At 37.6% G+C, this 17,958-nt stretch overlaps 1 protein-coding gene across 6 annotated transcripts in view; it reads right to left on the bottom strand.

Annotated features, from left to right (window-relative positions):
- Positions 1-353: 353 nt before the first annotated feature.
- Positions 354-17,958, bottom strand: part of Ccar1 (cell division cycle and apoptosis regulator 1) — a 50,650-nt gene continuing 33,045 nt past the window's right edge. For 4 of the 6 annotated variants that reach the window (XM_060369446.1, XM_060369449.1, XM_060369447.1 and 1 more), the window contains exons 16-25: positions 16,858-17,043; positions 12,385-12,576; positions 10,086-10,325; positions 9,249-9,360; positions 8,306-8,388; positions 7,924-8,070; positions 4,010-4,130; positions 3,597-3,782; positions 1,885-2,090; positions 354-1,265 (exon numbers count right to left, since the gene is read on the bottom strand). In XM_060369446.1, coding sequence (XP_060225429.1) covers positions 1,206-1,265; positions 1,885-2,090; positions 3,597-3,782; positions 4,010-4,130; positions 7,924-8,070; positions 8,306-8,388; positions 9,249-9,360; positions 10,086-10,325; positions 12,385-12,576; positions 16,858-17,043 — 1,533 coding nt within the window. In that variant the 3' untranslated portion in view covers positions 354-1,205. The remainder of the gene's footprint in view (positions 1,266-1,884; positions 2,091-3,596; positions 3,783-4,009; positions 4,131-7,923; positions 8,071-8,305; positions 8,389-9,248; positions 9,361-10,085; positions 10,326-12,384; positions 12,577-16,857; positions 17,044-17,958) is intronic. The other 2 variants (XM_060369450.1, XM_060369451.1) reach the window with 1 other exon arrangement.

Here is a 17,958-nt window from a genome sequence, read left to right as displayed (position 1 = left end):
AGCACTATACCTGGCAAAGTCTGCTTTCACTAGAATAACCTGACACACAAAATTTTACCTAGCTCTCTCTTCCCTTTGTAGTGTATCTCAAACTGAGCACTACTGGCAGATGGGCCTGAAAAAGTCCTTGATGGGGCGTTCCCACAACACGCAGGATGCTGAGTGACAACTAAGACTCTACCAACTAGATGATGAATCATCTAATCAAGAGGACACTTTTAAACTTCTAAGTATTATCAAATGTGCTCTGTAGAATAAATTTACCCCACTAAAACCCATTGATTTATGGTAAATCATATTTCCTGTCTTTTTAAGTCTTAAGCATCCACCAAATTCTAAAGGAACTACACAGGTTAATTAAAAAAATATTTTTAATTATGACTTAACTTAAGGCATCAATCATACTGACAATCTACTGGCTCGTTACTAAACTGTACATTTTGATATCCACTCCTTTTTTTCACTTCTCAAAATTAAAATAGAAAGTACTCAGGGCAAATAAAACAATTAGCTGAGTGCAGTAACAGTACCATTAAGACTATTAATTAATATAAATCCTAAGCATAATGCTAGCTACCTTTCTATTGCTTTCTTAGTTGTAGGTTTTAGATACAATATCTTTTGGATTAATTACATTGTTTCTGAGACTATCTAGGTCTCATTATGTAGTCCAGCCTGACCTCCAACTCAAAATTTTGGGATTACTGGAATATGCTATCAGGCCCAGTATATGAATAGATTTAACAAATGTATTTAAAGACTGAAAATATTTAGTTCAAAAGAGTTGCAAAAATTAAGCAGCATGCTATTCTGATATATACCAAAACTGAAATGAACTATAAAACTAACAATTCTATAAATAAAACAAGTTTTCTAGATATTTCAATAAAAGACATTTAGTAATTACATGTTGCTGTCAATTAAACTGATGAACTTTATTGGGGTTAAAACTATAACAAAGTTCATCCTAAAAGATTTTGCAATGCAAAATTCTTCCACTCAGTGAGTATTTAATAATTTGAATGCTAGAAATTACAGGCAATTTTCAAAAGCAGACTCACATTCATAAAACTTTATACATCATTTGAACTAACATATGTTTATACTACTAAAATCAAACATGCATTGCCTTCAAACATTCCTGTATCATGATTTTTAATATAGTACATTATTTAACACCACTCCTCATCACCAAATGCATTGTATCATACACTGGAACCATTCTCCTTGGATTTCTGATCTCTGTCTTCATTCTTTATGTTATCCTATAAAACAAAATTAAAAAAAAAAAACAAAAACAAAATTAAAGAACCTAATTAGTTTATTTTTAAAAAATATTTATTAATTTATTACATATACAATATATGTCTGCAGGCCAGAAGAGGGTACCAAATCTCATTATAGATGGCTGTGAACCACCATGTAGTTTCTGGGAATTGAACTCAGGACCCCTGAAAGGGCAGTCAGTGCTAACAACCTCTGAGCCATCTCTCCAGCCCCTAATTAGTTTCTTATTAATCTGAAGTTAGCTTAAAATAGTACCCAATGACTGAATAGTAAATATCAATAAATTAATTTTAATATGCTGCTGCCCAATTTTTCCTTAATTTTAGTGGTTTGTGACAATCAACTCAGAGCTAACCAATATTTGGTCTAGTAAGTATATATACATAAATAATTTGCATATTATATGTAAGTTTCAAAGGAAAATAGTCACTTTGGTAATCACTTTTGAATAGTTTTTAGAAGGCTGATATGCTAGGAATATTATAACTATTTGTTTCTAGGAAAAACCAAAAAGACTACATTTTCATTGAAAATGCCAGAAATTGATTTTAAAGATTAAATAAACCATGAAAACATAGAAAAGACAAAGTATCTGACCTTTTTGAGGACAGTGTGGATATCATCCATGACGGTTGATAAGTTTCTGAGTGTTTTAGTCAATTGGTTTTCAAATTGCAAATTCATGTTTTCTGAAACTTTCAAGTTTTCTTGTAACTGACCCAGGTCTTTTTTGACTTCTCTGAGTTCACCAGAGAGGCTTTTGTTAGAATTCTCCAAGTTTAATATAGTTTTTCCATCTTCATCTGTTATTAAAAAAAAAAAAAAATCAAAATACATCATTTTGACCCCATATGGCAGAAGTTCTCCTTCTCTCAAGTTGTCCTGGGCCCCTGGTGCATGTGCCTATATACATACACACACGTAATAGAAAATAAATCTAAGCTATGCAAATCAAAAGCATATGGACCTGGTGCCTGTAATTCCAGTTAATCAAGAGGTCAAGGCAAGAAGATCCTAAGTTTACAGCCTGCCTTGGCTACAGAATGAGTTCAAGCTCAGTGTTGGCTACTTACTTCAGCCACGTCTCTAATACAATGAAGATTTAGGAATACAGCTAAAAAGCAGCACATTTACCTGAATTGCATGAGGCCCTGATTCAATCGATATTGCAACAAACAAATACCCCCCCCCATCAATTCCAAAAATTCTGTGAACTATTTATAAAATTCTGTGAAATACTACAGTTATAAACCACAACACAAACCAGGTATGTTGGCACACACCCATCACATCAAGCCCTCCTGAGGCTTAGAATACAGGACTGCTTTGAGTTTGAGGCCAACCTGAGTTCCATAATAAGAAGCAAACACACCTAAGAGGAGTAGACAGTAGGAAATAATCTAACTCAAGGCTGAAATCAATAACTTAGAAACAAATAGAATACAAAGAATCAAGGAAACCATGAGCTGCTTCCTTGAGAAAAAGCAACAAGATAGACAAACCCTTAGCCAAACTAACTAAAAGGTAGAAGCTAAGCTACAAAGTGAGACCTTGTCTCAAAAATGACAAAAGAAGAAGCAAATTAGCAACAGTTTTAAATAGTGTTACTTTTAATTTCAAGTTCCTTTTAGTTTTGTTTTGAGACAGAGCTTCAATGAGTAACTGTCTGGCTGTCTGGCATTTGTTATGTAGACTAGGTTTCTTAAAAATCACAAAAAGCCACCTGCCTCTGTGTCCTGAGTGCCTGGCTCAAGGTTCCCTTTTTTAAAATTATTATTATTTAGAGAAAACAGAGAATGGTAAAACCAATGCAATACAAGAAAAGGTTAGGAGATGAAAAGAGGTTAGTAAAGATCAAAAAGGTTAAGCCTGTATCTCAGGACTACAACTGCAACACTGAAAGGCTACATAGTAGAACCTGTTTCAAAAGCTGACATATATAAAATGGTAATCAATGTTATATATGAGCAACAGAAGTGATGAAAAGTAAAGTCAGGGGCTGACAAGATGGCTCAACAGAAAGATCATGTACTGTTCTTACAGAGGACCAGAGCTGATGGGATGGCTCATAGTGGCCTGTAGCCCCAGCTTCAAGGAATTGGGATCCGATACCTCTACTTGGGTGGACAGACACACACAGGTGCACATATGCATGCACAGGCACATACATACATACACAGGCATGAAAGCACACACGTACAAAACTAGTATTTTTGCCTCTCAAACTGACAGGGTATAGCTTATTTGTGCAAATGCCCTATGCCATGTAAGTACTTTGTAAGTATTACCTTGGCCAACGCTATCCTCACCTGTTTTTTCTTCTAGTAACTGGAGTTTCTGTTCTACCTCAGCTCTTACTTTTTCACTTTTTTCCAATTTTTGTAAGAGACTTCCGACATCTACCATTGCACCGTTGTACACAATAAGTCCTACATTTTCTTCTCCATCTTTTGATTCCTGTTTTACTGTTGGTGTTGGAAGTAATAATCTGTTTCCTAGAATATAAATTTTTTTTTGTTTAGCAACATCTGAAATATATTAAAAAAAAAAAAAGAACATGATCTAGCCAGTGTGTATTGCATGCTTGTAATATCAGCATTAAAGCAGGAGAATCCTATGTTCAAGGCCAGCATGGGCTATATAGAAGGACTTTATATGAAATAAAAATTAAAAGAAAAAATAAAACAAATCAAAAAGGCCCCAAATCTTAATATACTCAAACCTAGCATATCCTCCTGTAATGATGCTGACTCTTCATGGTTCTCTTCATCTTTTGAGGTATCTGTTAATTTCCGATAGAAGCACGATTCTCGGAGTACTACTTTATTGAGAAGTTTCTTTACCTATTATGTAGACAAATAAACAGTAAAATGAAAATACTTTTAGTTTATTAATTACACAAGCAAAGAAAACAAATGAAGAAAATAAAAATATTCTTTTTCACTGTATTAGTGAGCCACAGCCTCATTCAGATTAGGTAATGGATGTTCCTGAGATCTCCAGGTTGAAGCAGGTTTCTTTTCTTGTAGATCTGTCTGCTACTGCCTCCTCTAGGCTGGAAAGATAGCTCAGGCATCTGAGGACACTGATTGCTCTTCCAGAGAACCAGTGTTCAAATCCCAGCACCCACATGACAGCTCACAACTGTGTAAGTCGAAAATCTAACACCCTCACATTAGACATACATGCAGGCAAAACAGCAATGCACATAAAAGAAATAAAAATTTAAAAAAAGGTATGTGCTACCATGCACACTGGCTGTAAATTTATTTATTTTTTCCTGTTTGTTTTGGCCCCACGTATGTGTAGTCACATGAGTTTCAGGTACCCAAGGAGGCCAGAAAAGGATGTCAGAACCCCTGAAACTAAGAGTTAAAACAGTTGTCTGATATGGGTGCTGGGAACAGAATCTGAGTCCTCTCTAAGAACACTAAGAGGTCTTAACCACTTTTCTTTTTTTTTTTTTGGGGGGGGGAGGGCTTTTGATACAGTGTTTCTCTGTGTAGCCTTGGCTATCCTGGACTATATCAAACTCAAGAGATTCCCCTGTCTCTGTTGGGATTAGTTGTGTGGCTCTTAACCACTTAAAAAAAAAAAAGCACATTTCTTGATTCTTCTAGAACTGTGTTGTAATTTTGAAAAATAACGGAATCCACTGTGATCACTTTCTCAGCTATCTACTACTAATCAGTTTAGACTGCTTAGAATTTTAAGCATTTTCTCTGTAAGTTGAACATTTAAGTCATTAAAAAAAACCTTTGGAAGTGTTTATTCTCTGTATGTATGGATATACATGTGCAGAAGTCAGAGGGCATCTTGTAGGAACCAGTTCTCTGCTTCTAATACATGGCTCCCCAGGATCCAACACACAATAGCCTTGAGAACAGGAACCTTAACCCAATGAGCCATTTCGTTTTTGTTTTTGTTTTTGAGACAGTGAGTGTCTCTGTGTAGTCCTGGAACTCAGTTTCAAACTCAGATCCAACCTGCCTCCCAAGTGCTGGGATTAAAGGCATGTGCCACCACAGGCCAGCCAGTGTTTTGATTTTTTTTAAATTTATTTACTAGGCATACAATGTTCTGTCTGCATGTTACACCTATACTCCTCAATAGGGCACCAGATCTTATCATTCTAGATGGTTGTGAGCCACCATGTGGTTGCTGGGAGTTGAACTCAGGACCTTTGGAAGAACAGCCAGTGCTCTTAACCTCTGAGCCATCTCTCCAGCCCATGTTTTGATTTTTTTTAAAAAGATTTATTATGCATACAAAGTCTGCCTATATGTTTGCCTGCACACCAGAAGAGGGCACCAGATCTCATAGATGGTTGTGAGCCACCATGTGGTTGCTGGGAATTGAACTCAGGACATCTGGAAGAAGAGACAGTGTTCTTAGCTGCTGAGCCATATCTCCAGCCCCAGTGTTTTGATTTTATATATCTCAGGGTGGTCTTGACCTCACAATACTCCTGCCTCACCCTAAGTGCTAAGATTACAGGTGTGAGAGAAACACTAACTCAAACTTTTAAAGTACAATGATGTTTAATTCCAAATAACAAAAACTAATAGAAAGCTGGGCATGGTGGTACATGCCTTTAATCCCAGCACTGGGGAGGTAGAGGCAGGTAGATTTCTGTGAATTTGACGCTGGCCTGGTCTAAATGAATTCCAGGACAGCCAGGGCTATACAGAAAAACCCTGGCTCAGCCAGGTGTGGTGTCGCACACACTCTTTTAACCTTGGCATTCAGGTAGGCAAAGGCAGGAGAATCTAGAATTTGAGTACAGCCTGGTCTACAAAGTGAGTCCAGAATAGCTAAGGCTATACAGAGAAACCCTGTCTCAAAGAAAACAAAACAGCAACAACAAAAACCCTGTTTTAACCACCCCGAAACAAACAAACCCACCAGCAATAGGAAGACTATGTGAATTATGAAACAACCATATAACAGAATTGTTGGAGGTTGGTCTGGTGTGGTTACTAGCCCTCAAGATCTACCTAACCTTGTTTTGTAAACCTACCTGATTGGCTAATTAAATGGCCTATACCTGGGCAAGGCAAAAAAGGGGTAGGTGTGGCTAACGATCCAGGGCTTGGAGAGAACAGAGAGAATCACAGGAGACAGATGGACAGGAAGAGAATAAGAGGAGGATGCCATAGGGGGTTAGCCCGGAGAAGAAACCACATGGGGCCAGGAGGAAGACCTCTAATGATGGTGTGAAAAGGCCCAGATGAAGAATAAAAGCAAGTATTTATAAGATTATGGATGGAAGATAGGATGGTTAAGGAGGACAGCATTGGATGGGGGCTAGGAGATGGATGGTGAGGATATTCAGACAGTATAGGTAGGAATATCTGCCCAGCCCAAGGTAAAGAAGGCAATTATAAATCTAAAAGGTGTCTCGGTCTTATTATTCGTGATAGCGGGTTAGATAATACTGCCATGATAATCATAGAACTATAATAAACATTTTTTTTAATTTACTGCAACATAGAACGTTGGGCAGATATACCCAAGCACAAGGTTTTCAGGTGTCAGTCACTGAGCTCTGCTATATTCTATTTTTATGATAGAACTAACGGTAAATTCGTGAGTGAAAAAGGGTCCCATCTATACACACAAAAGAGTTTGATCTTCTGGAACAATTATGTAAATATGAGTAATACAAAAAGTTCTAGAAGCGGTTATAGATTATATTAGTCCTGCAAAAGAGAACTAGAGGCAAGGGTAAACAATTTTTTTTCCTTTTTATGGAGAAAAAAGCCTTCTGTATCATAAGAGGAAAAGAGGGAAGGACGGAAAGAGAAAGCTATTTTAAAAAATGGGGGTCTCTCCCAGCACTCTGGAGGCAGAGGCAGAAGGATCTCTGTGAGTTTGAGGTCAGCATGGTTTACAAATCAAGTTTAGGAGAGGCAGGGCTCTATTATTACACAAAGAAATCAAATCATGACATCTGAAAACAACAACAAAAAACAACCAAACAATTTCCAGTAGGTGGTGGCACACATACCTTTCAAGCCAGCAGTAGGGAGGCAGAGGCAGTTCAATTTCTGAGTTCAGAGCCAGCCTGGTCTATAGAAATTCAGACCATCTAGGGCGAATCTTCCTCAAAAAACAAAAAAGAAACAAACAAAACACCCAAAACAATCAACTGATTTTTTGATGTGTGTGTTAGTGTATGTATGTGGGAAACTGACTAGCAATAAAAGGGGTGTTAGATACAGGTAGTGTCAGCCATGTGACCTGGTTGCTGAGTACTATGGGTTCTCTGCAAGAGCACACTCTTAACCACTGAGCCTTCTTTCCAGCCACAAAGATAACTTTAGATGAAAACTTTCATGAGCTGGCTCTCCCATTCTATCATTTGGGAGCCAGCTTGAACTACAAAATGAAACTCTTGTTTCAAAAAATGGGTAGCAACTGACAACAGTGGAAGAATGAATTTATTGGAATTCATAATAAATGAATTTATTTAGTGGAAAGGAAACCCCAATAAAAGGATCTGGGCTTATGGGAGTAACTTAATGGAAGAACACCTGTCTAGCCATGATTGAGGCCCTAGCTCTATCCTGAGTACCATAAAGGAAAAAAAAATCATAAAAATTCCTTTTATTTTAAATTTGCAAGACCGATTACCTGAGCCCGAGAAAGATGCAATCCAAGAGTATATAGTATTTCTTCCAAATCCTTTTCAAGGAGGTAACCACAATGACTTTGATCAAAATAAACAAAAGCCATTAGGAGATCCCTGTTAATTGTGACCATCTGAGGCTTTTCTTTTTCCTAAAATGCACAGAAGATATAGTATACAGATTTACTACCATGAAAGAATGAGAAATTCAGGCTGTTTATAAAGCACTTATATTAAAAAGATCACTTCATTTTGGCTGAAATGAGTAGATTTTGTATATCAATATAAAAAAGCAACAACAAAGCAACAGATATATCATTATTTTTTAAAGAACATGCTATTCAATAAGTACCTTATCCTAAGAAAAACTGAGAAGAAATAAAACACCTTATCTTTACATGGTCGCTCCTTGCAGTATCGGTTGACATCTCTTTTGTCATCTCGTTTGTTTATTTCTTCCTCTTCCCTATCTGTAAAACAAATGTAAAAGAAGAAAAACTTACTCTTCCAGACATTTTCAACTATTGTAAAAACCAAATTACTTTTCCAGTACAGAAGTTTTCAAAAGATGAAATAACAGGAGTATTAAAATCACATAAAAATACAAAGTTTTGATGTTGTAAGGAAAAGTTAAGAAAAAACAAGAGGAAATTTATAAAGAAATTCCCAGCACCCACATAGTAGTTCACAATTGCCTTAATGTTAGTTACAAGATGAGAACAAAACACAGATACATATGTGAGCAAAATATCATATACTGAAAATGAAATTCTAAAAAACTGGAGAAAAAAAAAAAACCCTTTGTCCTTATTGAATCAAACACACTTACTTTTATAAATACCTTTGTAAGAGTTCATGTGTATACAGATGTGTTCTGTATGTATGGAGCCAGAGGCTGACTTGGCTAGGGTGGCTAACTAATGAGTTCCGGCCTAGCCTTTAAAAGCCTAATATCTGAGCTCCATCCCCAGACCTGAAGTTGAGAACCAACTCCTAAAAGTTGCCCTGACTTCCACATGAGCCACAGCAAATGTTCTAAAAGTAACTACAAAGCTACAAACACCGATGAAACAAAAGAGGCCAATACTAACACATATTCAATTATTAATTAAAATAGAGCATCCGGGTGTAGTAGTATGAGCTTGTAATCATAGCTCTCACATGGAAGACTGAGGCAGGAGAGAGTCACCCATAGACAACACGGAATATATAGGCCAGTGTCAGTAACAAATTAAGACTGTCTTTTACAAAAAACAAGAAAATCTCCTAAACTTTGAAAAACAGAAAATACGTAGTCCATTCTAGAGTCCCGAGGAAATGTGACACATACCATCTTCTTCATCCTCAGCTTCTTCTGCCTCCATTGGGTCATACTCATCTTGATTATTATCTTCTTCAGTTTCATCATCATCTTTAGAATCATCTTTTCTCTTTTCTTCCTTCTGTAATTTAAAATGACTTAAAATTAAGCAATAAAGACAAGTAAACATCAAGACCATTAACTGAATGTATCTGTAACAATTCCAATTACAGATTTCTCCTCATAAAAACAATAACAGAAATAAGTCTGGCATGGTAGAGCATGGCAGTAATCTTAGCACTTGGAAGGTGGCCCGATGAGAGTGAGGACATCAAGGCCAGGATTGGAAGGAGAAGAAAGAAAAAAGGATAGAGAGAAACAGAAGAAAGAAAGAAGGGCTAGAGAGTTGACATCAGAACACTCCCAGCACCCACATGGCAGCTCATACCCATACGTAACTTAATTTCAGCCTTGGGGATCCATACCCTCTTCTGGCTTCCAAGGTCACCAGGCATGCACAGGGAGCATAGGTACACATACAGGCAGAACATATACATTAAAATAAGAAAGACAAGGAACAGTGGGAAGGAGGGAGACAAATCAGAAGACTAGCTACCAATATTCAATTAGGCCTCGCAACATGACTCAGGCTGGTCTTGAACTGATCTTCCTCTTTCAATCTCTGATATATAGGACCACAGGTGTGCAGCCCTACACCCAGCTCTAGTTTTCTGAGAGCCTCATATAGGCTGTGTCAAATATCCAACACGACATTTCACATTTTTATCTTGGCCTTTGTTACCATCTAGAGGTAGTAACCAAAAATTTACATGTTTCTAGTATATGCCTATACTGGAAATTACAGACCTTCCTCTCATCTCTGTCTTCTTTTTTGTCTTTCTCATCTCCTGATTTTCTCCGTTTTGGTTTTGGATCATCAATATCATCATCTCTTTCTTCTTTTTTATCCTTTCTCTCATCTTTTTTGCTTTTCTTCTCCTTTTCTTTTTTGTCCTCTTTCTCAGGAAGAGAGAGTAATGATTTGTATATTCTGACTCCAAAATCTCTTTGAAGCATTTCATTGAAAAGTTCTGCAAACAATGAAACCTATAAAAAGACAGCAACATTAATAAAAACAAATTCAACAGAAATACTGAAATCTAGCAGTTATGTAACAAGAGAGACCCTGCATAAATAAATATCCTCAAAAGAACCTTTTTTCTTTGAGGCAGGGTTTCTCCGTGTAGCCTTGGTTCTGTATACTTAAATGGCCTCAAACTCAGAGATACCTCTGCCTCTGAAAAGCTGGCACTAAAGGCATACAACCATCATGTCTAAAACAAAATAAATTTTAAGGACAATTACATCATCATGGCCTGTGTAAAAAACTTTTTTTATTGTTTTTTGTTTGTTTGTTTGTTTGGTTTGGTTTAGAGACAAGTTTCTGTGTATAAATGCTGTCCTGGACTTGCCATGTAAACCAGGATGGCCTCAAACTCAGAGATCTGCCTGCCTTTGCCTCCCAAGTACTGGGATTAAATAAAGGTGGGTACCACCACTACCCAGCATAAAAAATGTTTTAAAGACATAAAAATATTGCACAGCATGGCGATATGTTCATGTAATCTTAACATTTGGGAGATAAGGCAAGACGATCAACAGTTCACCATCATCCTTGGTCAGATGAGACTCAAAAAACTAGAGTTGGATATAGTACTTCATACCTGTAATCCCATATATCAAAGATGGAAAGAGGAGGTTCAAGCCCAACCTGAGCCACAAAGCAAGTGTGAGACCAATAAACATATAAAAACAGAATACAAATATTGTTATTCTTGGTGAAGCAGAATAATCATGAGTTGAAGAACTATCTGGACTACAAACTGAATTTACGGCCATCTTAGACACTTAGTAAAAAAATAAAAAGGCGGCAGGATGTACAGATCAAAGGTAGAGGTCAAGCAGTCACACTATCATAAGAGAAGAGCTGGGCATGGTAATGCATGCCTGGGAGGCAGAGGCAAGTGGATCTTTGTGTTTTCATGGCCAGGCAGAACTATATAGTAAGACCTTGTTGAGAGAGAGAAATGAGAAATATACAGACAAACAGACAGACAATACAGAACACAAAGTAAGGTTGAAAGATAAGTAAGAAAGTAAGGCTGGAGAGATGGCTCAGAGGTTAAGAGCACTGGCTGTTCTTCCAAAGGTTCTGAGTTCAATTTCCAGCAACCACACAGTGGCTCACAACCATGTATAATGAGACCTCTTGTCCTCTTCTAACATATAGGCATGCATGCAGGCAAAATAATGTGAAAATAATAATAAATAAATCTTTAAAAAATTACTTAATAAAAAAAGAAAGCACGTTAAAAAAAAAAGATAACTTATTTTTTCTTATAATCCAACCAGCCACAAATTTTTCAAATTCATTACACAGAAGTTTAATTCTAAAAAAAAAAAAAAAATTATACCATCATTAAGAAAGAGAACTAGAGACTTTATGGAGAAATGGCTCAGTGGTTCAGAACGATGGCTACTCTTCCAGGAGCTTGTTTGGCTCCCAGCAACCACATGGTGGTTTACAAATATCTATTAATTCTAGATCCAGGAGACAAGACATCCTCTTCTGGCTTTTACAGTAAGCAGACAACACATGTCATGTACGTCTGTACATGTATAGAGAAAAATACAACCATACAGTAAAAATAAAATAAAATAAAACAAAAGACAACTCATTATGTATCTTCTGATAAAAGAACAAATCACTTCTCAAGAAATGCCTTAGAACAGGCATGAGAACACAGGCCTGTAACTGCAGCATAGAGGATAGAGGCCAGACAACCAACCATGAGTTCAAGAGGCTCGCTACAAAGGAACTTCAAGATCAGCTATAACTACCAGAGAATCTCCAAAAACCAAAACAAAATGAAAACAAAGAACAACTGAGATCTAATTTGTTAATTTACACGAAAATACAAAGGACAAAACCACACCACAGGAATGAAAGGGCAAAGTTAGTCTACTGTGTCTGTAAGAGACAAATGTGACTTTTCATAATAAATAACGGTGAGCAAAAACACAAAGAAAAACTATGAGAGCAGCCAGAGACGTCCAGTCACAACTCTAGACATTATTTGGATCCTAATTAAAACTTTAACATTACCTCAAATGAATGCTCTTTGTTATCTTCCAATCTATAATCCAAAAGGACACTCAAAGACATGATGCTGCAATCAAACTTGCCACTTTTTGCAGCCCAGTTTGGATGTACAATTATGGCTGGTTCATCGGGCAAAATATATCTTCTTTCTTGACGTTGGCGTTCCATTTCCTCTTGACGTTTTCTTTCTTCTTCCTACACATTTGAAATTTTAAGTCATGTTAAAGCTTCAATGTTCAAAGTGCACCTCTGCCAAATGTACTCTAGCGTAAAAAAAAAAGAAGAAGAAGAAAGAGCTGGGTGTGGTGTTTTATGACTGTAATTCCAACACTTGGTAGCAGAGGCAGTAGGATGACCTTGAGTTCCAGCCAACTTAGCTACATACTGAGTAGTTATCAGACTAGCCTCTGCTGGGAGAGTGAGATCTTATTCCAAAACAGAAATCAAAGTCTGACTTCTTAAAGTGATTATACTAGCCATAATGGTTAAAAACACAGACAGTACCTTTCATGGCTCTTAATTCTGTTTCTTAAATTTCCTTTTTTACATTTTTTTTTTAATTTTTATTTAAGGGGGCAGAAATACACATGTGGGGGTCAGACGTCAGGGAGTTGTTTCTCTCCTTCCATCCTGAGTCCTAGAGATTGAACTGTTGTTGTAAAGCTTAGCAGCAAGTGTTCATGAACACATCTGGCTTCTAAAAATAACTTCACCAAAGGATGTCAAGCCTTCCTGGGGAACAGTATGTCCCTGAGCTAGGATAGGACAGTACACACCTTATCCTGCTACAAAACAGTGGCATAAGCTGAAAGAGCTCATACCCTGGCCAGCTCTGTAACAGTATCATCATCCAAAAGATACTTATAACCCATGAAATAAAACAGGAAACCACAAATTCATGAACTGCCTGCTGTCACTCAGGAAAAGCTTTATACTAAGAAATGTCCCCAGGAAGTTCCTGATGAGCATGCATAGCACACAGTCTGCCAGAGCAGAATCCTGACCCCTTCATAACCAAACTCTCATACTTGGTGATACTGAGGAGGAACCTCTGAGCTTTACTCACTTATAGCTGAGTTATTAAAATAAAAAAGCAGCCAGGTAGTGGTGGTACAAGCGTTTAATCCCAGCACTCACAAGGCAGAGGCAGGCAGATCTCTAACTTCAAGGCTATCCTGGATAACACATAGAGTTCTGAGGACAGCCAGGGCCAAACAGAACCTGATCCAAAAACAAGCAAAAAAACCACTAAGCAACACACGCCTGTGACCCCAGCATGTGAAAAGTCTAAGACAGGAAGACAAAGAGCAGCCTGGTTTTCATAGAGAAGTCAGGGCCAGCCAGAGTCACATCAATAGTAACTTCTCTCAAAAAGTCAATTAAAAGGGAGTTGGGGGCTGGGGAGATGGCTCAGTGGTTAAGAGCACTGTCTGTTCTTCCAGAGTTCCTGAGTTCAATTCCCAGCAATTATATAGTGGCTCACAACCATCAGGTGTACATGCAAACAGAGCTCTCATACAAATAAAATAAATAAATCTCAAAAAAAAAAAAAAAAGGGAAAAAAAAGAGGGGAGCGGGGCAGGGCAGGGAGACAGATAAATGAGTAAAGGACCCTGATGACCCTGATGACCCAAGTTTTCTCCTAGATCCATAGAATAGAAAGAGAAAACCAACTCTAGCAATTATCCTCTGACATCTGGGCAATTTCAAGGGCATGTTCAATTCCACACAAAAGAATGAATGAACACAAATTATTTTTTATAAAAGGAAGATCAGAATTTTTGGAGGACACGCTTAAACACACAGTAAATACTAACTACGGTGAGTATCACCTCCACAGTATAAAACCTAACAAAACGTCCAAAAAATTTTTTAAAAGACTTCAAAAGCCAGTGAGATAACGCATGAAGAACAGGTACTTAGTCAGGTGTAGTGGCACATGCCTGTGATCCCAGCGCCCGGGGGCAGAGGCAGGCAGATTCTCTCTGTGAGTTCGAACACAGCCTGGGATACAGAGTCCAGGACAGCCAAGACTACACAGAGAAAAAGAAAAGAAAAGCACTTGCCTGAAGCCTGAAGACCCAGGTTAGTATGCCCTGCCCACTTCTCACACCTTAACCCAAGGTGGAGAAAGAGAACCAAGTTGTGTCATTTCCTGACTTACACACACACAAATAACAATAACAACAACAATAATAAGCTTAAAAAAAAAAGACTCTGGACTAGAGATGGTTCAATGGTTAAGAGCACTTGTTGCTCTTGAAGAGGACCCAGGTTTGTTTTCCAACCCCCACATGGTGGCTCACAACCATCTGTAACTTCAGTTCTAGGAGATCTACGGTCTTTTTCTGATCTCTGTGGGTACCAAGCATACATAAATGCAGCAAAATATTTATGCGAATAAAAACATCTGGGTCAGATTGTACTTAGCTCTGTATAAAGAGATGTTAATCATCTGAGAAGTTATGCCCAAAAGTAGAATATAGAGTTAATTTGACCTATATTTGCCTAGTCTGCCTTTTCTAGGCTTAAAGCTGAAGACACCTACTAACAACTATGACCAGAAAAAGGAGATCATAAAAGGACTGAAGTTCCAGTAAATCTCTTATCTATTCTTAGGAAAAAAAAAAAAAAAATTTTTTTCCTCCTCCCTTTCCTGAACTGTCTATAATCAACTTGTAAAGAAAATTCCATCTTTTCCACTCTTTGGAAAAGAAAAAAAAAAGCTTTATCTCAAAAAACTATACCCAACACTTATCTCTTAGATACAATTTTTACTCCCATGGAATAAACTTCAAGAGACCTATGTCTACTATACAATTGCAAATATATAATCAAAAAATTAACTCAGCTTCCTTAGTGTCTGTGTGAACATATGTATGTGTAGTCGATGCACATGCATAGAAATTCATGTGGAGGCTAGGTGTTTTCTTCTCCTGTTCCTCACGATAGTTGTGGAGACGGGGTCTCTCACTGAACCCAGAGCTCACCAACTGGCTGGACTGACTGGCCAGTGAGCTTAGGAGATCCTCCTACTCACTGCAGCCCCACTGTTAGAGGCCCAGCTTCTAGAAGGATGCTGAAAATCCAAATTCAGGTTCTCGTTTTTCTGACAGAACTATCTTACTTCACCTTCAATATTATCTAATGTCATCTCCATTTCAAAAAGCACATTTTCCCAACTATATCCAAAACTCTTTATTCTCTCCCCCAGTGATGAAATCTAACTTAGAACCTTATAAACATTAGACAAGTCCTTTTTCATAGAGCTACACTCCAAGCTCCGCAAACTTTACGATATTTTTTAGCTAGGCAGAATAAGTCTGTAAGTCCAGCTCTCAAGAAGCAAAAGCAAAGTCAGAAGGTCTTGGCCAGTGAGTTCTAGTCCAGTCTGAACTATTTGGTGACACCCTCTCAAATAAACACAAAAAAAAATTTGGTTGTCATGTCTCAGTAGGCTCCTTTACTCTAAGACAGTATTTCATTAACTAAATGAACTTTTTTCTTAGGCAAGTTACTTTATAACTTTTTGTGCTCTGTATTTTTTTAATTTTAATTTTATGTGTACCAGTGTTTGGCCTATATGTATGTAAGTTAACTAGATACCCAGTGCCCTCTGAGGTCAAAAGTGGGCAGTAGATCCTAGAAAGTAGAGGAAGCCCTGAGTGAGTGAATGTGTATTTTGACATGAGCAAGGCCTGTCAAGGACTCTGAGACCAACTGGCCAATAGTAAGTTGGACAAGCAGTTATACATAGGGGCCATGCTCACAAGCGGTGGCAAAGCTTTCTTTGGGAGTCTGTGTACGAGTGTTTATAGGTGACTAATCATTATGTGCAAAAACTAGCAACTGCAGTTTTCTCCTCCTGGGTGTTTATAGCGAGAGTGCCAGCCTACAGAGATCTCCAGTCCAGATTGGCCAAACTCTCTGCCTGTGCTGTACTTAATAAACATGATAAGGTTTCAGGCTGCAGTGTTATTGGTTTAAAAACCCTTTGTGATTACAGCTTCTCTTGTATGTGTGTCTGTCCTTCCTCCATTCCCTTGCCACTGCTAGGCAGGGTTATATAGACTGAATCCTGAAGAGCATGTAGCAAGATTCCCTGGAACAGGATTAAGGGATAATCATGACCCAACATCATATTGGTGCTAGGAACTGAACTCAGGTCCTCTGCTAATAAAAGCAAGTGCTCTTAACCACTGAGTACCCCGAGTACTCCCCACCTCCCTTTTTGATAGGGAAAACTCTCACTGTAGCCCAGGTTAGTCTCAATTTTAAGATCTTCTACCTCACGAGTACTGAGTACTCAGTTCAGACTAGCCTGAGCCTGCAAAACAACAGTCTTAAAAGAAGTTTTTATTTCATAGTATTTAAATTATAACTCAAAACTATACACACACAATTTGAGTCACAAGTTCCAAAAGCTCCCTCTAAAACAATATTAATAACATCCCAGTATGCAAACAGACTACATACCTCTTTATCATCCTCAGACTTCCTATCATCCTCATCTTCCTCTTCCTTTTCAGACTTCTCTAATTCCTTTTGCTCTTCTTTTTGTTCTTCTACTTTAAGCTGTTTTGTCAAGCGAGCTATTAACTGGGACTTTAGTCCTTTTGAACTAAGAGCTCGACTTTCTAATTCTTTTCGGAGATCATTTACCTAAATATATTGAGCACAAAAACACAGAAGAAAAAAAGGATATAAAAGAAAACAAATTATCTTTTGTCTGATTGTTAATGTCAGGATTATTGTGGTCTACATAAGGAGTTTCAGGCAATCCAGGGCTACATACAGTGAGACCCTGTTTAAAAAAGTAAAAAATTAGTGGAAGAGACACTGTCCATACAATGCTTTTGAAAATTCAAACTAATAATTATATTTGGAAATTAGTTCAAAATTTGTTTTTCAGTATGCACACAAATGCACACTTGCCTTGGCACTTGCGACCGTCAGAGGACAACTTTCAACTTGTCAGTTCCTGCCTTTTACCATGTTGAAGCAGAGTCCACTTTTTCTGTTTTTTTTTTTTTTTCCTGGATGCTACTACAGGTGGTGTTTTGTTTGTGTTCCTGGAATCAGCCTCTACTTGTGAGGCTTACACGGCAGCAGTTTTATCCAGGAAGCCATCAACCTGACACTTTTGGTTTACTGAGATAGTTTTCATATAGCCTAGACTGTTCAAACTTTCTTATGTAAGCGGCAGGCCTTGAACTCCAGATCTTCCTGTTTTTAACCTCTGATGTATTGAAAGTACAAACAACACATCACCAAACTTGGCTCTAGAACATTCTAGAACATTTTTATTTTTAATGTGTTTTTACATTTTGTGCTGAGAGTTGAATTCTAGTCCTTTAAAAAGGCAATGCCCACTCTTAAGTACCTAGTCATCTCTTAAGGTCCCAAAAAAGTTTTAAAATGTTTAACAACATTTTAAGCCATGTAAGATGGCACATGCCAAGAATCCCTGTTTGAGGCCAACCTCTGCAATATCATGAGAATTTGTCTTAAAGAAATATGTATATTTCTATATACATATTTAGCCAGGTTACCACCACCTGGCAAAAGTATTTTTTT

This window comes from Meriones unguiculatus, chromosome 16, assembly GCF_030254825.1.
Source record: "Meriones unguiculatus strain TT.TT164.6M chromosome 16, Bangor_MerUng_6.1, whole genome shotgun sequence".
Lineage (NCBI taxonomy): Eukaryota > Metazoa > Chordata > Mammalia > Rodentia > Muridae > Meriones > Meriones unguiculatus.
This window is presented reverse-complemented; position numbering and strand designations above follow the sequence as displayed.